At 38.2% G+C, this 24672-nt stretch overlaps 2 protein-coding genes across 5 annotated transcripts in view; both read right to left on the bottom strand.

Annotated features, from left to right (window-relative positions):
* LOC111323970 (uncharacterized) overlaps nt 1–2630 on the bottom strand; it is a 28820-nt gene extending 26190 nt beyond the window's left edge. Inside the window, exon 1 of one of the 3 annotated variants that reach the window (XM_088737407.1) lies at nt 2544–2630. In XM_088737407.1, coding sequence (XP_088593533.1) covers nt 2544–2613 — 70 coding nt within the window. In that variant the 5' untranslated portion in view covers nt 2614–2630. Of the gene's footprint in view, nt 1–908; nt 1394–2543 lie in introns of those variants that run through there. The other 2 variants (XM_088737408.1, XM_088737409.1) reach the window with 2 other exon arrangements.
* Nucleotides 2631–13989: 11359 nt separating this feature from the next.
* Nucleotides 13990–24672, bottom strand: part of LOC111323971 (neogenin) — a 41397-nt gene continuing 30714 nt past the window's right edge. For both annotated transcript variants that reach the window (XM_088737458.1, XM_088737457.1), the window contains exons 3-10: nt 22869–23182; nt 22491–22635; nt 19652–19968; nt 18093–18240; nt 17090–17392; nt 15896–16198; nt 15258–15519; nt 13990–14197 (exon numbers count right to left, since the gene is read on the bottom strand). In XM_088737458.1, the coding sequence (XP_088593584.1) occupies nt 15434–15519; nt 15896–16198; nt 17090–17392; nt 18093–18240; nt 19652–19968; nt 22491–22527 (1194 nt within the window). In that variant the 5' untranslated portion in view covers nt 22528–22635; nt 22869–23182 and the 3' untranslated portion in view covers nt 13990–14197; nt 15258–15433. The remainder of the gene's footprint in view (nt 14198–15257; nt 15520–15895; nt 16199–17089; nt 17393–18092; nt 18241–19651; nt 19969–22490; nt 22636–22868; nt 23183–24672) is intronic.

Genomic DNA, 24672 nt, shown 5'->3' with positions numbered 1-24672 from the left:
AGATGGTTAAAGATTACATGTGTCACGGTGGGCGCTTTCCATTTGACCAAAATTTTTGAGATTTCCGGTCAGAAATCGAATGGAACGGGAAAAGTTCCGCGATAAGTTTTCGAAAATTTAGGAATACGTTTTGAGTGTACCCTCTTAGCTACGGTCGCATGCGTTCCAATCGGCCAGCGAAAATACCGACATTTTGAACCCGTGATTTTTGTTGAATGGAAAGCGACCCTTGTCACCTAAAACCTGTCTATAAAACACCTTTATGTCAACAATATTTTATCATAAAGGTAAAACAAACATGACTTTGCAAACATAGCCGTGTCAATTTTCGAATCCCGACAAATCCAAAAGCGCACCATCCCGGATATAAGCTGATCGGTTTTGCACCTTTTTCAACTCCAAATCGCAAAATTCGATTCTAAGAAGGCACAAACGAAGGAATGTAATTATTTTGCATCGATACAGCCCATAGAAGGGCTCTAACGAGCGAATTGCTAATGGTAAGTTTACTCAACTAGGGTAAACTTTACCCGGCGGTAAACTGAAACAAACAAAGCACTCTGATTGGTCAATTCGGGTAAAAATTACCCTCATCTGGTAAATGTTTTTAGTGCATATTGTTTTTCATAAGGGCACAATGTTTTAGACATGTGTTAGTAGTAGATCATCAAAGTAACACTGCCTTCCTTTTCTAAAAATTTTCGACTCAATTTTTCCGAGTAACATTTGTCAATCAATTGATCTCTGATGTACTCATCTTCCCGCTCTCCAAACTCACACGAAGCGGTTCGTAGTCTGAGCCGACAAACAAATTGATCGACGGTTTCTTCATTACTCTGACTAATTTGCCGAAACAAATGTCTCTCAAACGGTACATTAGCTCTAGGAATAAAATAGTCATTCAGTACCTTGAAAGTTTCGGCGTAGTTCTTCTCTGCACCATCAGCCACCAGTGTGAAATAAACTTCCTGAACATCGAGTCCAGCTGTGTGAATTGAGTAGCAGGCCACGTTTCTGCGAGTCATCCGTGATCCCTTTACCAAGCACGTACTATTGAAACGCTCTTTTCCATTTTATCCATCGCTGCGAAACCGAATGCGGATCTCCTTTAACTTGAAAAGGCTGCAAACTGCCTACTTCCGCAGCCACTGAGGTCGACACCCCACTACTCGTGCTCGCCGAACTGCCATCTCCCTCACTTGATTCCCCACCAGGCATTGTAAACACGTATGTCCCCTCCAAATACAAAATGGTAAGAGAAACTAGCACAAAGACATTCCTCACCATCCCATCCTCGTCGCCAGATCTAATATTTGGATATACGGCAATAGAAACCTTCGATATTCTTTGATTTCAATACTTTAATCCACACACAATCCACATGACAGCTAACGAGTACCACAACAACAACTTTCGCTAGGCATCACGGGATGCCTACAAACACAACCTTTTCACTCTTCCGGTACAATACACTACAAGATGAGTGCCTGCAGATCTCAGCCAACAAAATTATTGATCAACTTTACTATAAATAAGGAAGAAATCTCGATCTGATCAAAACTTAACTGCATGGAAATACAATGAGTTGGTGTCATTTCTTTGGGTGTCCATGTTAAAGAATATAAGGAAACATTTTAGTTTCTAAAGAAACTCTATTGGTGCAGTAGAGGGCTAATAGATCAATTTTCGATAGAGGCAAGGTCACGATAAGTTTATCTTTTTTGTCACGTTACTTCTTTTTCGATATTTTCCCTATTTGGTCACTAAATACAGTTGCTGTGCTCCACTGAGTTTAAGGCTGACATGTCTTAACAGGTTCATTGTATGACGTAGATAAACAGTAACAGGAAATTTTGGGAAAAAACAGATTTTAAACCCTTCCTTGGTGCAAAAAGAGAGTCATTTTTAGTTTAAATGGGGTGCAAGGCAGGAATGTACAGGCTAATCAAAAGGAAACCTGTTCATGCTGGAATATGCATAAACCAGGAGAATTAGTCCATACCTCAATATATGCATACACATGACGAAAATGACACAACAGACTATCTTTGCAACTACCTTTGACTTTGACTGGTAGTGGATTATGTGGAATTCTTTCCACTAAACTGTATAACTACAATAATTGTGTAGATACAACAAGTACAATAGTTTCCGAGGGTGCTTTAAGCAGAAATTTAAGCGAATGTTACCAACCGATAGCTTCCCTGAAACAATATTGGTTTCAAACTTTGTCTGTTTGCTGAAGTGTAAAGTTTAAATATAATGCCGCAAATTGACTTTCGTAAATATTTCCTTCCTTCGTAACTAAGCCATTTATAAACACGTAGATGTTTGTAACTTTCCCGTTCGTTTTGAGATCACATTACAGTAAAAAAAAAAAAAAAAAAAAAAAATTAAAAACCCGCCACAGCTCTTCTATCGGGAATGTTGACGCAAAGTTTTAAGCCTCAGCACTCAAAACTGATTGATACCTCCGACCAATTTCGCTAGATGTAGAAATAAATTAAGCCTTTCGAGTAGATTTCATATGCTAGTGTGCTCACCTGAAGTTAGGGGAAGAAGCGCAGCGAGAAAAGCTACACAGAAACACAGGTGGAGATTAAATTGGGCCATGTTTCAATAGTATGTGTCACGCTATGCGATCGCGATTGTTTTGATTGACCGGCCGTCCGTAAATATCGCCCGGAGGTGTGCAATATGAAACAAGACGATCCAAGATCGTAAGTCGGGCTACAGGGAGACGTGCTGTTATGAATGTTGACCATTCGTGGTGCGCAGTGGTTCTAAAAGATATCTTAAGGAGGTACCAAGGTCCTGGTTTGTGGGCGTGGCATAAATTTTTTTTTTCACCCCTGAGAGACCCCAATTCTACAACAATGCACTCTCAGATATTTTTGGAGCAATGCCCTAAAAGGTATCACAGAAGCTGCTGCTGTGGACCTTTTGAGGCTGAACAGCCTAAGAGGTACCAAACCCACCTTTTTTTAACCCCTAAAAGGTACAACGAGCACCCCAGTCCCTTTTACTTAAGGAGTCCTCCCTTCCCAAGGGTGATAAGTACATGCCAATTGATGCATATGTTAAAAAGATACATTATGAAATTGTAATCATAACGGTCTGAATGCAAGGAGGTATATTTCATCGTGAAAACATTGTATGTATAGCATACCTCATCTTCATCATCATCATCTTTATTTTGGCCTATTTATATCATTAACTACAAGTGAGATAAAATAAAAAGAGAAAATAGAGAGAACAGAGTCTTACACATTGTAGGAAAGGGAGAAGTGTGTAGTGTATGGCAAGCCAATTGTAGCAATATTCAACTTTATTTAGCCAGGCTGGCTAAATTTAGCCAGGCTGGCTTTATTTAGCAAAATTCTATGAAATTCAATGAAATTCAATTTCAGTTCAATGAAATTCAGTTTCAATTCAATGAAATTCAATTTCAACTCAATGAAATTCAATTTCAATTCAATGAAATTCAATTTCAATTCAATGAAACTCAATTTCAATTCAATGAAACTCAATTTCAATTCAATGAAACTCAATTTCAATTCAATGAAATTCAATTTCAATTCAATGAAATTCAATGAAACTCAATTTCAATTCAATGAAATTCAATTTCATTTCAATGAAAATTCAAGTTCAATTCACTGAAAATTCAAGTTCAATTCAATGAAAAAAAAATACATTCAAAATTGCCTCCGGTTAGTGACCGGAAATGATGACTAGCATACGGGAACTTTCAGGCTTTATGTTTCCGTGCCGTAAATTTTAACTAGCATCATGGCGGACTTAGAGCCAGAATTTGACGTAAAAAAAGACTAACCTGAATTTTTATCGTCAGTGCTCGAAAGAACAGAGCAGTGTATAAATAAAAATGAAACGGATATCAATGACTTGCAAGCACAATCTGTAGTTCTCGATCGAACCGTTAGTCTTTTGAGTTCTATTGCCTTAACTGACATTGAGCAAGATCGGATCGAGTGGGAATCTCTAGCTACTGCTTTTTGTTGTTGTTCCTCCCGTGACATTACCAGTTGAACATCAGTCAGTTCAAGCCAGGGTTCTCAAGCGGATCGATCCACTCATGTCATTGATGTAAATGGACATAGATATCTACACTAACATTCACCAGATAGTAAAAGAGATTGTTGAAAACAGTTAAGAACACTATACCTTTTTGGTAAATCATGTGTCCATGTTCAATTGCTATGTAAGATGTGTAGGCAGTAAAGTTAACAATTGAGTGTCATTATTAATCAAATGCAAAAAGAACAGTCAACAGGGTGTGATATGGCTACCTAATTGCCAAAGAAAATCAGTATTCCACTAGTATCAAAAATGACTTTAACTTTAACTTTATTCAGGTACCTTAAAACAGAAACTCTTTTTGTAGCGTTTACGGCGACCAAAATCTAAATTCTAAAGTTCAAGGGCGTGTCGCTCTAAAACGCTGTTAGCGAGGTGTTTGGGACTATTTTACTGATCGAAATGACAACCCAAAGTTGACTGTTTGCACGAATCTTTATTCTTGAAAGGCGGTCGACCACGAACCACAATCAATGACAAAAATAAAGATTATTCTGACAGTCAATCAATCTATCGAACGATCGATCGTAAACTGAAACAACAATACAACGAGGTTCTATCAATCTAACGAAAAACCGCGGAATATATGATCAAAGAATCGCATGTTAAATACTGGGCTCTAAAGTCTATAACCAGATGTAAGCTTAATAATCATGATATAGGTCCCATAAATATAACAATTACGTTTATCCTCACTGATGAAAGTCCAAAATGGCATCTTTGTCGTCGTTTCCCAGAGTTTGATCACGAGGCACCTTGTATTTATCAGCCAATGTTCTCTTGTATCTCTGTCCACATTTTCTGTTCACTGATAACTCATTCGATTTCTGGTTGTTGTTGTTCATTTGTTGTTCATTTATTTGTTTAAGCAGGTTGATTAATTGGCAGCTGTAATAGTTGATGTGGACCTGCCGTCCTAACCCACCCATCCCACCCCAGGGGAGGACATCCATCACACAGTAATCTCGTGTGTGGGAAATTAACGTCTCCTGCCCCAACCCTGCAGGAGACGGGACCTCCATTTATTCGTCCCTATCCGAGAAGACTAGAATATCTAACTATTTGTTGATGTTATAGGAAGGTAGCAAATTCTTCTCAATTATTTTAAGACCTTGAGTGTTGGTCCTGCCGGGACTCGAACCCTCGACCTCCCGCACTACAGTCCAGCGCTCTATCCATTGAGCTAACCGGGAGGCGGTTGAAATTAGAAAGACCTTTGCTAAATCATTTGATTCTTTTGCTATTTTGAGTTCGCGGAACGACCGGTTCGAAATATACACACGCCATCTTTTAGAGAGGGTCTACCGCGAACGGTGTGTGAGTCTGTATGTTTGAGGGAAGAAAGATGACACATTTGGGTAAAGCGTTCATGTTAGCTCCATATCATATCCCAATAACTAATACACATTAATACCAAGTATTATTAAACTCATGTATGTAGCACGATGTGTCCTATATAACCTTGTTCTATCAGTTACCTTTGTTCTCCCTCATTAACCCACATCTACCGTAATTTACCCATGTTCTACTACGTTCACCCCCATATACCCCAGATTAACCATGTTCTACCACGTTCACCCTCATCTACCTTAGTTAACCCATGTTCTACCACGTTTACCCCCATATACCCTTGTTTAGCCATGTTCTACCACGTTCACCCTCATCTACCCTAGTTAACCCATGTTCTAAAACGTGTAACCCCGATCTACCCTTGTTTAGCCATGTTCTCCCACGTTCACCCTCATATACCCTAGTTAACCAATGTTCTACCACGTTTACCCCCATCTACACTTGTTTAGCCATGTTCTACTACGTTCACCCTTATCTACCCTTGTTTAGCCATGCTCTACCACGTTCACTCTCATCTACCCTAGTTAACCCATGTTCTACCATGTTTACCCCCATCTACCCTCGTTTAGCCATGTTCTACCACGTTAACCCTCATCTACCCTAGTTAACCCATGTTCTACCACGTTTACCCCCATCTACCCTTGTTTAGCCATGTTCTACCACGTTCACCATCATCTACCCTAGTTAACCAATGTTCTACCACGTTTACCCCCATCTACCCTTTTTTAGTCATGTTCTACCACGTTCACCCTCGTCTACCCTAGTTAACCCATGTTCTACCACGTTTAACGCATCTACCCTTCTTTAGCCATCTTCTACCACGTTCACCCTAATCTACCCTAGTTAACCCATGTTCTACCACGTTTACCCCCATCTAGCCTTGTTCAGGCATTTTCTACCACGTTCACCCTCATCTACCCTAGTTAAACCATGTTCTACCACGTTTACCCCCATCTACCCTTGTTTAGCCATGTTCTCCCACGTTCACCCTCATATACCCTAGTTAACCAATGTTCTATCACGTTTACCCCCATCTACACTTGTTTAGCCATGTTCTACCACGTTCACCCTCTTCTACCCTTTTTTAGCCATGTTCTACCACGTTCACCCTCATCTACCCTAGTTAACCCATGTTCTACCACGTTCATCCTAATCTACCCTAGTTAACCCATGTTCTACCACGTTTACCCCCATCTACCCTTGTGTAGCCATGTTCTACCACGTCCACTCTCATCTACCCTAGTTAACCCATCTTCTACCACGTTTACCCCCATCTACCCTTGTTTAGCCATGTTCTACCACGTTTACCCCCATCTACCCTTTTTTAGCCATGTTCTACCAAGTTCACCCTCATATACCCTTGTTAACCCATGTTCTACCACGTTTACCCCCATCTACCCTTGTTTAGCCATGTTCTACCACGCTCACCCTCATCTACCCTAGTTAACCAATGTTCTACTACGTTTACCCCCATCTACACTTCTTTAGCCATGTTCTACCACGTTCACCCTCTTCTACCCTTTTTTAGCCATGTTCTACCACGTTCACCCTCATCTACCCTAGTTAACCCATATTCTACCACGTTTACCCCCCATCTACCCTTGTTTAGCCATGTTCTACCACGTTTACCCCCATCTACCTTTGTTTAGCCATGTTCTCCCACGTTCACTCTCATCTACCCTAGTTAACCCATGTTCTACCACGTTTACCCCCATCTACCTTGTTTAGCCATGTTCTACCACGTTTAACACCATCTACCCTTTTTTAGCGATGTTCTACCAAGTTCACCCTCATATACCCTTGTTAACCCATGTTCTACCACGTTTACCCCCATCTACCCTTGTTTAGCCATGTTCTACCACGTTCACCCTCATCTACCCTAGTTAACCCATGTTCTACCACGTTTACCCCCATCTACCCTGGTTTAAACATGTTCTACCACGTTTACCCTCATCTACCCTAGTTAACCCATGTTCTACCACGTTCACCCTCATCTACCCTAGTTAACCCATGTTCTACCACGTTTACCCCCATCTACCCTTGTGTAGCCATGTTCTAGCACGTTCACCCTCATCTGCCCTAGTTAACCCATGTTCTACCACGTTTACCCCCATCTACCCTTGTTTAGCCATGTTCTCCCACGTTCACTCTCATCTAGCCTAGTTAACCCATGTTCTACCACGTTTACCCCCATCTACCCTTGTTTAGTCATGTTCTACCACGTTCACCCTCATCTACCCTAGTTAACCCATGTTCTACCACGTTTACCCCCATCTACCCTTGTTTAGCCATGTTCTCCCACGTTCACTCTCATCTAGCCTAGTTAACCCATGTTCTACCACGTTTACCCCCATCTACCCTTGTTTAGTCATGTTCTACCACGTTCACCCTCATCTAGCCTAGTTAACCCATGTTCTACCCCGTTTACCCCCATCTACCCTTGTTTAGCCATGTTCTACCACGTTCATCCTAATCTACCCTAGTTAACCCATGTTCTACCACGTTTACCCCCATCTACCCTTGTTTAGCCATGTTCTACCACGTTCACCCTCATCTACCCTAGTTAACCCATGTTCTACCACGTTTATTTCTATTTACCCTTGTTTAGCCATGTCTTACCACGTTCACCCTCATCTACCCTAGTTAACCCATGTTCCACCACGTTCACCCCCATCTACCCTAGTTAACCCATGTTCTACCACGTTTACCCCCATCTACCCTTGTTTAGCCATGTTCTACCACGTTCACCCTCATCTACCCTAGTTAACCCATGTTCTACCACGTTTACCCCCATCTACCCTTGTTTAGCCATGTTCTACCACGTTCACCCTCATCTACCCTAGTTAACCCATGTTCTACCACGTTTACCCCAGTCTACCCTAGGTAACCCATATTCTACGACGTTTACCCCTATCTACCCTAGGTAACCCATGTTCTACAACGTTTAGCCAAGAGAGAAAAGCCCCCCGGTATCACGACTAAGTAAAGTCAATAAAGTAAAGTAATGCAAGTTTTAATTGTTTAAGTTACGGTTTCTAAGTGAAGTCAATGGAAGAAGTCTTGGAGTGATATCTGTTAGGAAAAATCCAATCACCTAAAAGTATGACCTAACACAGCAAAACTATTTAACTTCGGGTCACTATTATAAGCCGGCCAGATCTTTTCTTCTCTTTTACAGGGGAGATTTCGCCACTAATCAGAACTTTAAACCAGATCGATCATTTTTCAGGCGGTACTGTATGTTCTGGTAAATTTTTTTAATTGTTCTAAAAAAAACCCATGTATTTACAGGCTTATTGAACAACAAATAGACGGCTTACTAGTACAATATTTTGCAAAACGAAACGAAACGAAACCAGGCGAGATGTAACGAAATTAAAAGAATGATGCAGATATATTTTCTAATAAGTTAAAGGTGACTTTCACAAGGATTTGGAGTAGTCTTCAATCAATGAGAAGGATTTTTATTCATTTTGCAAAGCAGTAAGATAAGAAGAGTTACTATTTTTTGAAATCAACTATTTTCACCCTGCGGAGAAAACGTGACGCCTTTCATGTCACAAAAATACATTTAACCATTTCAAATCATTATTTGACTGAGGACTTTTGCCTTGGTTTTATTTCTTAAATCGTATTTAAGTAAATGCGAAATGTACCATTTTCACCCTTCAATGACAATATCTTTCTATTGAGGTCACACAAATACGTTCAAAAGTCTCTATGCGAGGGCAAATATGCTATTTTAAAGAGCATCAAAATTCCATGGGGCAACTGTCAGACCGATAAACACTCTATTGTCTTTATTGTTCACCACTAAATTTTCTTCCTCGCGCTAGTTGAAAAACAGCCATAACAAAAAAGAATACCTTTTGTTTCTTTTCAGTATCACTCATAATTATCGCGTCTGAAAAAGATTAAGAGATGTGTAACAGTCAAAAGTAAACATCATCTAGAGATCGTGGAGCCAACGACAGATCTTCGCCAGTTTAATGGAGAACACCTTGCCTTGTGACCGTGTGAACATTATTATTGTTGCTTCTATATTCATGTTTAATATGGCTAATTTTAATTGAACAATCCATCAAATAATAAGGGGAGAAGGAGATCAAGTTCATCAACATTCCTGAGAGTACTTTGCTCAGCATCTGTTGATCGATACATCACCTGAAGGAAAAGGTGACATAGCTAATAAGTGGCATGAAAAAACTGCATCATTGTGAGGTTTATCGCATTACTTCAATCTCTCATTACTCAATAGCTAGATTTTTTGCTAGCTTTTTTCTGAAGTTTCAATGTGAGGAAGAACTTATAAAATGTTGTCATATTTAGACAATGCAGGCGAGCATGCTTTACAACCTTTACCATGGGTTTTTTAAGTGAGCTATTCATAACCCAAAGAATGTATGATTCTAGGGCACCCCGCACTGAATACGAATAATGGAAAAAGCTTGCATAAAATAGGTTCAAAACTTCATCCTGTGATTAAAAAGATATCTAACAAGTAACTTAACTGAAGCCAGGAATACACGTGATGCTGAAAATTGTAACTTGCCTTGAATATCACTTGATGAACTTGTCTCGCCTGTATCTTTTCCAGTTTGGGACTCAACTAGAAAAAGAAGCTTCTATAAGTATTCTTTCTTTCTTCATTTTACTTTTCAAACCCGCATTTTTTTGTCAGTTGTGTAACTTGCCTTGAAAATCACTAGTTGAGCTTGTCTCGCCTTTATCTGTACCTGTTAAGGAACCATTTAGAAAAAGGAGCGTCAACGAGTTATCTTTCTTCCTCTAGCGAATTTTTAATCCCAGGGTTATATTTCATCTGCTCGTTTAGTCAAAAGCTTCCTTTTGGATAGTTTTTTAAACCAAATAAAACACTGCCCAGAAGACAATAAAAAACTGAACTTTTTGTGTAATTTTTTTTAACAGACTTTCACTGATAACAAGTCTGATTTAGTTGTTTTTATGGTAAAGTACTTGTACTTAGGTCATTAAATTCAATTCACATGCACGTGCTAGATGCGGTACTTGTAGTCAGTGATGAAAAAGCTGCAAACAAGAAAAGAAAGCAATGATTTGGCAAACCATGAATATCACAGAAGCCTAATGTACTTATGTACTTGTTGTGGTGTGTAGTCTTTAATAGTTCGGTCAAAGCAGTTTAATGAACAGATATTAAAAACATCAAAAAGGCTTTCAAGGTAACAATATTCTCTTAAACCAGCAATAGCCGTCTCAAGAAAAAAAGGTGACAACCGATATAAACTGGCAGAAATTAAAAGGAACAACAGTTGCCGACAAGGGCATTTCACTTTCAGTTCTTCAGGGTATGGTTCCTTTGATTTGAAACATACCTGCATCGTCTGTCACCCTTTAGATGAAAGCAGAAAAGGTATATCTATATATTTTCAAATTGCAACATTTTTGAAACGTGTGTATGTATTTTTAATTCACAAGAATGTATGACATTTTTTAATAAAGGCTCATTGTTTCGAAAGAAACTGTTTGAGGCTGCGTCGGTGGGAGTAACGAAATAATTTGGATATATCAACAAAGTTGAAATGGTAAATTGGCCACCGTAACGATTACAAAAGCTGATGTTTCGAGCGTTAGCCCTTCGTCGGAGCGAATAGAGGAATTGTGGGTTGTGTGGGCTTTTAAAGGCAGAAAATGGAGCTACGTTATTGGTGGGAACATGGCAACGAGAAAAACACGAATAAATTAGTGGAATGAAAAGCGTTCGTTGGTAGCGTTCCTTCATTCCACCAATTTATTCGTGTTTTTCTTACAATTATGACATTTTTGGACTCCAGATACCCCTACTTATGCACACCTATATGTACATTTCATTATATCAGTTGGTTTAGGCGAGCTCATATTAAAATTCCTTCAAACGAGCAATATCTTTTAAATTGTGCATCTTTACCTTTATCAAGTTCACCCAAAATTTCACCGGCAAGGTAACGCCTACTTATGTGGGCAGATGTCGAGCTTGTTGTTCTGCTCCAAAACTTATTCGACTTCCCCACGCAACCAACAACTTTGGAGGTGATGAAATGCCTTATAGTGGCATCGGTTATCACTGGGTCGATACCATTTACCCTCATGTGCCTAGCTAAGGAAGGCACATTAAAGGCTACAGCTTCCCCACAGCCACATCGAGAGGGCTTTATTCTATTAATGACAAAGGAAGTCACCTGACAAGCAAGCCAAATGATAATTATGGATGTTCAAATTTTATAATATCCAAAAAGTAATAATAAGAAGAATAAGCAATACTTACGCTTTGAACATTGGAAACAGTAATTGATCCGAAGAAGTTCTTCAACACTTTGTCGATGTCATTGCAAACTTGCTTTGGCAACTGAACAGATGTGGCAGTGACATAGGATGCACATAACTTGGCAGCACAGCTTTTTCAATTTTTTCCTCTACCGGGATGAACAGCTCTGGCAAGCCTATCTTCTCAAGAATCTGCATTAAATTAAATAGACAACATATCTTACGTGAGACATGATTAAATAAAAGTCACGATTTAAACAGGATTAATGCAAGATTTTGTTTTGACCTGTAATTTTCGGTTATTTCTATTTACTAAGCTTAAGGCTTTAACTTCCTATTCATGCACTTATTAACTTCGACCTGTTTTAAATGGATTAACCTAATCAGTAATAATGAGGAACTGAAGTGTCGGCATATAGAACCGATGTATCCCATCCTAGTGCGGCTATGGGGCACACCCTAATTTGAATTCAAACTTTCATACTGTTACCCTGACTCGAACGATATCTATAGATTAGTTATCATCCGATAACAGTAGTTTTTGTGTGATTGTCTTTTAAGAGGCTTGGTTTAGTTTGGGATCCTCACCCAAATTTCAAATATTGTAATTACCTCTCATCCAAAATATAACGAAAGGCTATGATCGAGATGTACGAGATTACTTGGCATGGCATTTTGAAAAACAATAGCAAAAGATATAATTACACACATAAGAAAAATTGAAGAAATGAATTTGGAATGAACTAAATCAAAGATTGCTGCACGTCAAAGAGGCCCTGAGGCCCTACTTATAAACTGCCTTGGTGGTCTTTTCCAGAAGAAACAGACTGCATTCCCTGCCAGGATTTATCGAGGATGTTATTGAGATCAGTTTACATCATATAATTTCTTTACTTTGATTTTGGATAACCCCTTCCCATCTGCCACCATGATACTAATAGTGATCATGACGATGATAAGGAGGAAGGCACTCCAAACGCATGGCACTTAATTGCCAAATTTTTCATTGCTTCTTTCAAAGGGACAAGAACAAAAAGGTGTGTTACGAACCAAAGTACCATTTCTAATAAACAATTAGACTCCATGTTGCCGTTCGTCTGTTGGCGTCAAAATGCAATGAGAACACAAAAGTGACACACGAAGAGCAGCCGAAAAACAGAATAGATAATCTGAAATAAACAGATACAAAATCAATTCTGGGATTATCATATTTCCTCATATACTTCTTCATTTCGTTTCCCGCCACTTTCCTTCTGAAGCACCACATTGTAATATCCCTGTTTCTCAGGTTTTTCCTGTAACGACTGATACTCAGTAGGAACTTCAGACTCCTGAGTCGAAGGCCAGGGTTTGAGTTCCATATATGTGTTTGGATCTGAAGCATGTTCGTCACTTGACTGTTGATCATGTGAAGACTTGACGCCATCAAAGTCAACTCTTTGTTTCCTTTGTATCCTTTTATAATGAACAGCTCGTCTGTACTGCCATATCAACCCACAAATTATAATGAGCAACACGACCACAATACAAGACAGTGCGATCACACTAGCAAAGAAGATGCTTTGTGTATCTGGTAAAAGAAAACAAACGGCTTTAGAACAAGCTATCAAACACCGAAAAGTACTTGGTTACTTTGTTTCAATGCAATAATGTTGTTTTTTTAAACAGTTTCACCCTAAGAAATACGACGTTTCTTTTAACTTCGAGGTATGAAAACAGTTCTAAACTTTCTGTTGTCTCGTCTCGAGGTCGGATTCCATTGAAGGCAAGAATTTTCCAATTCCTAATGACTCGAGATTTCGTTATCAACTCACGTATATATGACTTATGGTAATCTCTAAGAGAAAAGATTTAACCTTGAGCTCTCTCAGCAATGGTACATATAACTCTGTTTTGATTTAGTTACAACCAAATAACTCAATTTTCATATAAGAAATGATCGACCTAAACACTAAAAAATTTTCTTTCTGAAGAAAGAAAATATAACTTCCTACTGAACAACGTCTGTGTATCAAGTCAGTACATAACGTTGCTTTTGATACATATATCGGTTTAAACCTGTGTAAACAGCTTCATAAAGATGCCCAAAGATTTCATACCGGACTTGAAAGTTCTAAGCTTTCCAAAATGTTTGAGACGAAACGTTTTGGCGCGTTCGAATGTGAGGAAGAATATCTACCGTCATCAATTTGATTATCCGTAGGAGCAAGCAGGGTGATTTTATATTCTGTTGACCCAAAGCTGTTTGTAGCATGGCACACATAATCCCCATAATCTCGTCCATCCCGTGGCGTGACAATGATACTGTTACTAAATAACTTCATGTTATCACCCATTGGAACCTGACCATCTTTCGTCCACGAGAAGTTCAACGGAATATAACTAGTTGCTTGACATGAGAGTAAACATGGAGTTTGCTTTTTACACATCACTGAAGAAGGGGAAAGCTCTTCGATAATTTTGGGTGGCACTGTGTGAAAAGGAAGAAAAATGTAGTGAGACCAATAATAATAATAATAATAATAATTTATTTCTTATATAGCGCTACTTACAATAACAGATCAATAGCGCTTTACAACTGATATCTCTAAATATTAAAATCTCATCTAATTAAAAAATAAATAGATAAACAAATAATAATTACATATTACAGTTAAATTGGCTATATAGGATTCATAATTTATCTAACATTAAAAGGTTTGCCTAAAAAGAAAAGTCTTAATTGAATTCTTAAAAATTTCTACAGATCGAATATTGCGTAGTTGCAATGGAAGCTCATTCCATAGATGCGGTGCAGCTGCCTGAAATGCACGTTTACCCAGGGTTGCCATCATTTTGCCTCTAGGTGGCTCTAATAAAATACCTGAGTTAGATCTAAGATTGTACAAGGACTTGCGTTTGATAACTAAAAGTTTGCTAATATATGCAGGTGCGAGACCATGGATGGCTTTAAAAGTTAATAATAGGATCTTAAAGTGTATACGCGCTAGTACTGGTAACTAGTGTAACTCATAGAGCACTGGAGTAATGTGAGAATACTTCCCGATATCCATAATTAGTCTGGCGGCAGCATTTTGCACGCGTTGCTCTTTGGGAAGGCCATACAATAAAGCATTACAGTAATCTAACCTACTCGTGACCAAAAAGAATTTTGACAAAATCATGCTCAAGTCAAAGGAGAAGAGTATACCAAAAATATGGGGACACTTCCGTGATGTACTTTTGTTTTGCACGTTTAGTGGTGGTTTGCTGTGTTGTTACTGATGCTTTTAATTTCAACCTTCAAATTCAACAAGAAGTCAATGACCTGTAAAAAGTGGCCCGAGCATTTTCCAGACCTGTTTCTATAGTGATCATCGCGGCGCTTAGTATAACCATAGTTGTTCAGTAACTTTGGTAGAGGTTGGCACATTCTCTAACTTATTGTTAAAACTAACTCACCGACTCTTCCACATATTTACTTCACAGAAGATATAATTATACAATTGTTAGGAAATGTTCAGTGTAACTGTAAATCAGTTTCTACGTACCAGCGATAATGACTATCGTAGCTGTACGGCTCTCCCCAAACATATTCACTGCTTTACATTCATAAACGCCACTGTCACCAGCAACAACATCTTTTATAATAAGTACTTTGCCGTTGTTCTCCAACTGAGCGCGAGGTATACTGGTAAGACCATCTTTGGTCCAGGTAACAGAAGCCTCAGGGTCTCCAGTAACAAGTCAACACGACAAGTTCGCCGACTGCTGTAATTGTTCTTTTAGACAGATCTTTGATGACAGGTCTACCTGAGTTTTGATAATCATGAAATAGTCAGGGCAAAGTATTCAATCTAAAAGTAACAATTATGCGGATAGTTTCTCAAGACATGAAAACTTCGTGTTTTTAGTTCTTTAAGCATGGCAATAGAAGAACCTCGCAGTAGGACACAATAAGTTTTGACAAGACTATTTGATCTCTTCGAATACTCTAGACACATTTCTCACATCCTTAGTTTCCTGCGTCTCAAGGAAATAGGAATTATATGGAATCGGATGTTTCGATTCTGTGCACGTTCATCAGAGCGTGACTCGAATTAACTCTAGCAAAGACATGCCTCTTTGAAGTTCGCCGGGTCTCCTAACCTGTCCCCTCTACTAACTCTGATGGAACCCTCTTTCTTACCAGTCTCCTTTGTTTTCTTGGAAAGAGCTGTACTTTTTGGTCCATCCCCAACAGAAGTGAATGGCAATATTTGAAATTCATATTCTGTGTTCTCACGAAGCCCAGTGACCTCTTGAGTGCAAGTTGCCTGATTGTTAATGAGATGCATACTTGCTGGCCCTAAAGAGCCTTTCTTTTTGTAGAACAATTTAAATCCTTTGATCATTCCATTTCTGGAGTCTTCTGGGGGTAACTGCCAGGATCCTGATATACTGGAAGAAGTGGTTGCAGTCAAAGTAAAGCCACTAGGAGGCAGTGAAGGAACTGCAATTGAGAAGTTGCAATATAAAAAAATCATACTAATAATCATAACGACAAACAGAGTCATTATGATCGTCACCGTCGTATCATTATCAATTAGAAATCGCTTAGCAGCGACCAGTAAATGAATGCTATCACTCTTTTCATTTCTCTGTCTTTCGTACGAACAGTTATAAAAACCCCCCAGCTGTTTTTTCAAAGCTCCCAGTTCGTACGTTTTAATATCTTTGTCACAGTCGTTGATGGAAGCCCAAGAGTTCCAGAAGTTTAGCCATTCCTTTGTGCTTTGTTCGGTGTCTTCGTTCTTTACAATCTCCTTCAAACTTTAAATTAAAACGTTGCTACTTTCTCCTAACGTCTTCGTCGTTCGTGAAAATATGTTGAAAATATGCCCTATTCAAAGGTATTCGTAAGGTAAACATCAGAAGTCGGATGATATTTTCCTTCCATTTGTAGGATGTCTCTTCCAATGAGGAACACATACTTGACTCAGAATATCTGTGTTGTTGCTGTTTTTTTTAGTTGTTTTTGTTTTTTCTTATCGTCAGTGACACTCACGAACAAATTCTAAAAAGGAATACAGCAGAAAGTGACATTGAAATTAGATGAAGGCTGTGGAGGAGCTTCAATTGGACAGTAGTGTTTAAATCAGTTTCAATATCTCTGAAAAAAAAATGTCTGAAAAACTTGACGTCACATCCTAACTTGCCACATGAATATGAATGCTGTTGCATTTTTGTACAGTAATCACTTGATTCCTAACCATCTACTTGTTTTCATTAGTCTTTTCATCGTATGTTTAGTATCTCATTGTGAGGAAACGTTTAATGACGATGGGAAAATTTCCAAAACATGGTTCACAGATCTTTTCATTATCTCTAGAATGTCACATACCATTTTCCATTGTTCTTTCCACCTCAACAGAACTTTTTGGTCCATCACCACCAGATGTGTAGGCCAACACTTGAAATTCATATTCTGTGTACTTATCAAGTCCAGTCACCAGTCTCCTTAATGTTGATCCATTGGTAATATTCAAGAAGGTAAAAGACCCTGCAGAGCTCTTCTCTCTGTAAAAGAGTTTAAATCCTTCAATCTTTCCGTGTCTAGCAAATACTGGTGGTAACTGCCAATAAGCTGTAATGCTGGTAGAGGAGCTTGCAGTCAAGTTGAAGGAAGCAGGATGTTGTGATGGAACTAAAACAAAAAAGGAAAAAAAAAATCAAGTGGCATTTGCTTGTTAATTGACTACATAAACTCCATTATTTTGGTCATCCCTAAGTTTGTAATTTTTGCTTGTCTGCTGTATAATTATAATTGCTGCATACTGAGGAGATATTTATCTCCGGAACTCTAAGCTTTCGGGTTTAATCGCGCAATTACACAACAAGGATACACGCGATAGCCAAGAGCATACTTGTAAGTCAGTTCAGGACGCACTGCATGAGCCATACAAAGCTATCTTCCTTTGTGAATGCAAAATTTTGTAATCTTTCTATAACGTCTTACTTTCACATATACAATAACAATGAGCACTGCTATAATTTTTCTGAACAACCGCCTTGTTAAAATTGAACTAATTTTTTAATATTATTCAATTCATCTCAATAGGGAAGGTCTCTCTGTGATTAGATCATGACATCATTTGCTCCATCTGCATAGTCGCTCACTACTGCATAGGTTCAGACAGTAGTGGTCACAAAATTTCGGGTTAAACTACGTTAATATCTGTAAGGTGTTGATTCCCAAATTTTGTTGTGTCCAGCTCCAAACTTTACTGAGTCAGTTAACTAAGATCAGTGACCATTGAGGGATACTTAGCTTTCCTTTGGCGATTAGGTTTACTAATAATTTTGTCTTTGTCGATCTTCAAGACAAAAAGTGGTCAAATGATTACCTTTAGTTAAAAGTATTCCATAGACCTCTACTCTAAGAATTTTCCAGACATGATATTGTGTTGGCACAAAGCGGATGTACTTTGCACTTGCAAAGCTATTAAGACCGTGTTTTACGGTTATGTCTTTGTTTTTATTTCCAGGAAAAACCTGTAGCTAGCAGCACAAAAAGAGAACTCATTGTTAGTAACATTTTATTTAAGATAATGCACCATTAACCACAATAATCAACAGTTTATCATGAACATTAAGGTTATAAGCTGATGATAGAGAATGATGCTATCTGAATTAAACTTGTTGGTTTTTCTGCACGGGTACACGCAAGTATGTAATTTATCCTGTTTGTAGTTCATCGTCGGGATAATAATCTACCTGTTTTTGAAATAAGTAAATTATAGAGTTAAGTAACTGGAAGAAGGAGGAAAGTTACTCTGGAAATGATTTTATTTCAAATCATTATGCGCCGAGAATTAAATATTTGGAGGAATATTGCGAGATTGTAAATGGTTCGTGTGTCACAGAGCTCCCTTCAAAAAGGTTACTCTACACATGAACTCATAGTGTGAAATAACTTGCACAACTACTTCAATCTATAACAGTACAGATTATCTCTTAGGAGCCTTCCTTGACAAGGTGAAAAAAGGAAAGACAGAGCAAATATGGACACCAGGTTCACTAATCAAAAAGAGCTTCATTCCTAAATCAGAATAATCCGCACCAGTTAAGCACATATAGATTAAATGGTCATAGCAAACACAGGTGTGCCCATACAAGAATGGATTGTTTACAAGTCAACAGACTATAACAATATTTTGTCTTCTTGAACAAAGACATTAATGGTTCATGGGAGTCAGTCTCCTTTACATCACGTTCCAAAATAGAGTTATCGAGGGCTGCAGGATGTAGAACTGTGAATTGCAGTTTTCACTTGTGCTTTGTAAGTTTTTAATAAATTAAAAGAGAAGACCTCGAAATTTTTTAAAAAGAAGAGCGTGAAGTCTTGTCTTGACTTGGAAAATGAAGTAACTGTACCAGATATAAATTTAGGAATTTATGTTCATGTCCTTTACATAGATTAACCTTGCCATCATTGTTTACTTTTTCCAGTAGGTGTCAAAAGTAGTAGTATTTAGTAATTAATGTCTCTTGAAATGTGTGCTCTATTCTTGAGCTGCTGTAGTGGATGCTGGATTTCCCTAAGTAGCCAGAGCACAGCTGGTACATGTATACTCATACAGCCGGTCAATTTTGAGGTGATCATCAGCCTTGGTCTTATCCATGGGTCCCATGCTCTTTTATTGGGGTAAAAAATTGAAGACTCAGGATTACTTGGAATTACTGACAACTGCTGGATACAGAGTGTAAACACCACATCCCAATTGTGCTTTTGAAGGTCAGCATTCGAAATTGATTAAGAAAGAAATTCTACATCAAGAATGAGGTACAAAAAAAGAAACATCCCCCCATGCACCCTACTCTTGATTAATAAAATTTTAGTGAGTGCATCAGATGCAGATTTAACCATTTAATACGACTGTACATAAACATCACAAAGACCAACCTTGTCATTATTGCTTTCTTTGTAGGTGTCAAAAGTGGTATCATTAAGAGATAAATGTATCCTGTAATGTGTTGTCCATTCTGGTGTATTCATTGTTGGATTTCCCAGAGTAGCCACAGCACAGACGATATACTCATACAGGAGGTCAATTTGTACGAAGTCGTCAGTATTGTTATTATCCTTGGGTGCCCTTGCCTTATTCTTATTCAGTCGACCATATTGAGCTCGATATCTATCATTAAATATTGAGGTGGCTGTGAAGCTGCTGTCTGGAATTTTACCACCGTCAGCCAAACCAATGGCCTTCATATCACAAGCTGCGATAACAACAATTACTACCCTTCATATATTTTGTATTTATATCTTCTGCAACATCTAAAGGATCCCACCTCAAGTTACCAGTAACCATCCCTATCATACATGCATTTGATGCAGTACATCAAGTGCTCTCAGGAGTACCCCAGGGAAGTATTCTGGGGCCACTGCTCTTCCTTTGGCATATTAAAGATTTACCAGATGTGTTACCTAGCTCTACTATGGCTTACCTTTTCGCAAATGACACCAAGCTTGCTCGCATTATCCACTCTGAGTCTGATATAACTAACTTTCGACAGGATATTGATAAAGTGCTAGAATGGTCTACTAACTGGCGCATAAAGTTTAATCTCAAGAAGTGCGAAGCTATACGTGTAACTCGAAAGAAATCTCCACTTCAAGGCTCCTATCATATTGGGAATCATGTCATTTCTCAGACCGATACGCAAAAAGATCTTGGTATTATTCTTAATACCGATCTAAAATGGAGTTCCCACATTTCTTCCATATCATCCAAAGCTAACAAATTGCTGGGTTTTCTCTACAGAACATGTGACCCTCGTTTTGGACCCACAGTCAAGCGTTCCTAGTACGTGAGCCTGGTGCGATCTTATCTGGGTTATGCCAGTGAGGTGTGGACTCCCTTATATATTGGTGGTCTTCGAACACTCGAAGCAGTTCAACGCAGAGCAACAAAGTATATTTAAGGGTATCCTGACGCCCTTATTCCCTACAAAGAAAGGCTTATTAAACTGAACCTATTGCCAGTGTCGTATTGGCATGAGATCATGGATCTAGTTTTTTTCTTAAAGGCCATTAATGGCATTATAACAGCGATATTACAGAGTTTATTCAGCCCAAAGTAATAGTTAGATCTACTCGTAATAGTTGTTCCTTAGATTATCAGCCTTTGAAATGTAGAACGTCTCTTTTTCAACGTAGCTATTTCAAAAGAACCGTTAAGTTATGGAATTCTTTGCCTTTGTCATTAAGAACTTTACCTTGTGTTATTTCTTTCAAAGGATCATTAATTAAACGTTACAAAAAAGCTCTTATCGAAACGTTCGATCAGGACAATGTTTTTACTTGAAAGTCCTTGTGTCCTAAATGCTTTGCCACCAGGAATTTAATTGGTTTCCGCCAGTGTTGCTTCTAATTACTTATAAACTATTATACTTAGGCATATTTTATATATTTTAGGATTTTGCATATTAATCAATAGTAATAATAATAATAATTTATTTCTTATAGAGCGCTATTTACAATGACAGATCAACAGCGCTTTACACTCAATGTATAAACCCACCCATCCCACCCCAGGGGTGGACATCCATCAAACAGTAATCTCGTGTGTGGGAAATTAACGTCTCCCACCCCCAACCCTGCGGGAGACGGGACCTCCATTTATTCGTCCCTATCCGAGAAGACTAGAATACCTAACCATTTCTTGATGTTATAGAAAGGTAGCAAATTCTTCTCAATTATTTTAAGACCTTGAGTGTTGGTCCGGCCCGGGCTTGAACCCTCGACCTCCCGCACAACAGTCCAGCGCACTATCCATTGGTCTAACTGGGCGTATACATATCCATATACATATCTATACATATGTATTTTTATATAGACATTTTTAAGACATATTAAATTAGTCTTGTATTACCAGTTTTTTTTTCTTTGGAATTTCACCTAGTTGGAGCTTGCTCTGTTGTGATTATTCCTCACTGACCTTTTCGCTTTTCGCTTTTCGTTTTACTATTGAGCTTATTTATCCTTCTTATTATTTTTTTTTTACTCAGTGGAAGTTTAATAAATAAATAAAGTAAATAACAATATACTTTCAAAGTGCGTGTTTCAGCACTTCACGATAAACTTACAATTAATTTTTTTCTCATTAACAGACCAAGGTGTATAATATTTAAGTTAAAAACTAAACTTTTACTGTTGAGATATCTCTAAAGCGATGATTCAATATGAATTTTTTTTGCTAGAAGAAGCAACTTTCAGAGTTTTAAATCCAATGTCTTCATGAAAAGCACATTACAACTACAGTGTTGGTCACTTTATTTGGTTTATTTTCTCCCATTATAATCCTTCTAGTCTTATTAGGACTTAAAGCTCAGCTTCTTTGAAGATTACGATTTTGTTATCTCAAGTCACGAGAGTATACAAATAAAACTAAGTAAACAGAAAAGAGATGTCAATAATTTAAATACCTGAAGTTATAATTTAATGACAGAAACATTTTGTCCAAACGTGTACCCCATTATATGTTTTGGCTAGAGACTCAAAATGATAATGAAAAGTTATAATCACCTGCCACAACACTGACAAAGACACGTCCCCAAGTTGAAAAATTTGACCACCAAAATAAGTCAAAGAAAAACCTTTACCCTTTTCCTTTCTTTCCCCTTTTGACCATTTTTCTAGTAATCATAGCATAATTTTTGGTTGATAAATGGCCCATTTGAAGAGGTTGAACTTTAATCTCCATAAGAATGCAAGTGTACATTATAAGTTCCACACTCACTTGACGTTTTTTCTACTCCAAACACCTCTGTTCTCATACACACCCCACCCTGGTGTGTTCTTGGCAGAAATCGCAGATATCTTGTTAACACTCCATAAACAACATGCTTCACTTCTGAGTTCCTTTCGTTATTTCCAACAAAAATCTGACAAAGAAATAAGCAGTCAAGTTATCTGACCATAAATTAATTTCTCCCACTTGTAGCTCGAGATAAGAACATGCATGGACGATCAACAATAAAAGTATTAAATACGTTTATGTCAATCAAGACTTTCTTATTGTTATAGCAGTAAAACATTTTGTGTCACTGACTAGACATTCTATGACAACATTTTTGTAATATAACTTTTTTCTTTCCAAGCAGTGCTCGTCATGTACCTTAATTTTTCCACCTTCCCTTTAGTCTTCCCAAGTTGTCCCAACTGCGAATAATTGCAGTGTGTAGTTTGTCACCCACTGATCTGCGTGACAATTCCCTTGAGCAGACACAGCACAGATGATCTGAAGTGTCTTTAGATCAATCTGCAGATATGGTTTAGTGTTACCTGTTCCTGCACACCATGATGATCCTGATGTGTAGCTCGCTCGACCATTCTTGGCTGGTGTGCTGCCATTTTGTACGGAAGAAGCAGTTATTTCATTGTCTAGGATCGCTCCATTTTGCATTCCAAGATAATACTCAACGCAACCTCCTACATATTGAAAAAATTGTCAAAAACATTAAAAAGAACTAGCGAATGCAGTCATTCATGGATACAATATCATGGAAAAAGTTAGAAAGTAAAGCTTTGAACATCAGCCTTTCAGGTCAAGGGTCACAGTGTTAACCACCATAAGAGAACCACAGAAGTTGTACTGTGTTGTAATTTGTAGTTATCAGACTGCCGTGGATTTCAGACCATAGTTGAAAAAAAAAATCAAGGGCAAAGGTAACATGCAGTTTTTTCATCCAACAGAGTGGAAAATTCAGTGCAAAATATATTTTGACTTTAAAAAATATGTTTGAAGCCCTGTGCAAAATTTGAAGAAGAGCTACTCGACTACTTTCCACTCCTATGTCACGTTTCGCCTCACAGTCGCTCAATAAATGTTTCCATTGTAATGCGATGATCTTTGTTTTAAAAAAACTCTTTCTTTCAAGTTTGGGACGACTAACATCACGATGTCTAAACCTAAGCGAGTAAGTGACTCATTTACATATCGGAGTTCACCTCAGAACTTGTTTCTACGCTTCGCATACTGCAAGTTCAATATGACGTGTACTACATAAGGACAAGAAAAACAGAACAAAAGGACAAGAAAAACGAAAATAGCACTGAAAATAACGATGACATCTCGCTGTCCAACTCCTACCAGGTACTTTTGCGACCAAATATTCTAGGTTTAATCTGGGTACTTTTGCGATCAAATATTCTAGAGGGTCCACAATAGGTTTGGCGGGATGTGGGATTTGGCTATTTTTCGTGGTGATATTCGGGATATGAGCTGAAAACAGAAGCGGGTTGCAGGAATTTTAACAACCAGCGGGAGCGGGATTTCCTATTTTTATGGGAATGGGATTCGGGAATCGTAAGGACAAAATAGCGGGATACGGGAATTTAGTTTTGTCTTGACTAAAGACCACTTTCATAAATGGCTGCTGGATTAATATTCTTTTGTTTAAATTTAAATTAGCCTTTCTGGCCTCGTTCTCCAGTACAAAATTCAAAAGAATACATTATCTCAAGCGAGGTCAGAAAGGCTAATTTAAATTTAAACGAAAGAATATTAATCCGGCAGCCATTTATGAAAGCGGTCAATAAATTCATTAGCGTTGACTGAAAAAAACAAATGGTTCTTAAGTGTGTATACCGCCTTTGTAGTCAAGCTATGAGTGTCAAAGGAAGTAAGGCCTGTCAAATTTTTCCCATTATCACTTTTTTGTGTTGTTCGTCTTTTCCGATTTTACTATTTTCGCCGTTTTCGTCACTCGGAAAGAGGTATCAAATCACTGAGGTTAGAAGTCACGTTCGTTAAGATGTCTAAGATCCTGCACTCATTCCTGTTTTGTTGACGGATTTGAAAACAAAGATCGACAGGATCCAACTCTTGTCATGAAGCTCACAAATCCAGATTTTACTAGCTATCTTAGAAGTCTAGACTTTGTTGGCCACACCATCATTCCCGAGATTGACCGTTTCAC

Source organism: Stylophora pistillata, chromosome 11, assembly GCF_964205215.1.
Source record: "Stylophora pistillata chromosome 11, jaStyPist1.2, whole genome shotgun sequence".
NCBI classification, from domain to species: domain Eukaryota; kingdom Metazoa; phylum Cnidaria; class Anthozoa; order Scleractinia; family Pocilloporidae; genus Stylophora; species Stylophora pistillata.
This window is presented reverse-complemented; position numbering and strand designations above follow the sequence as displayed.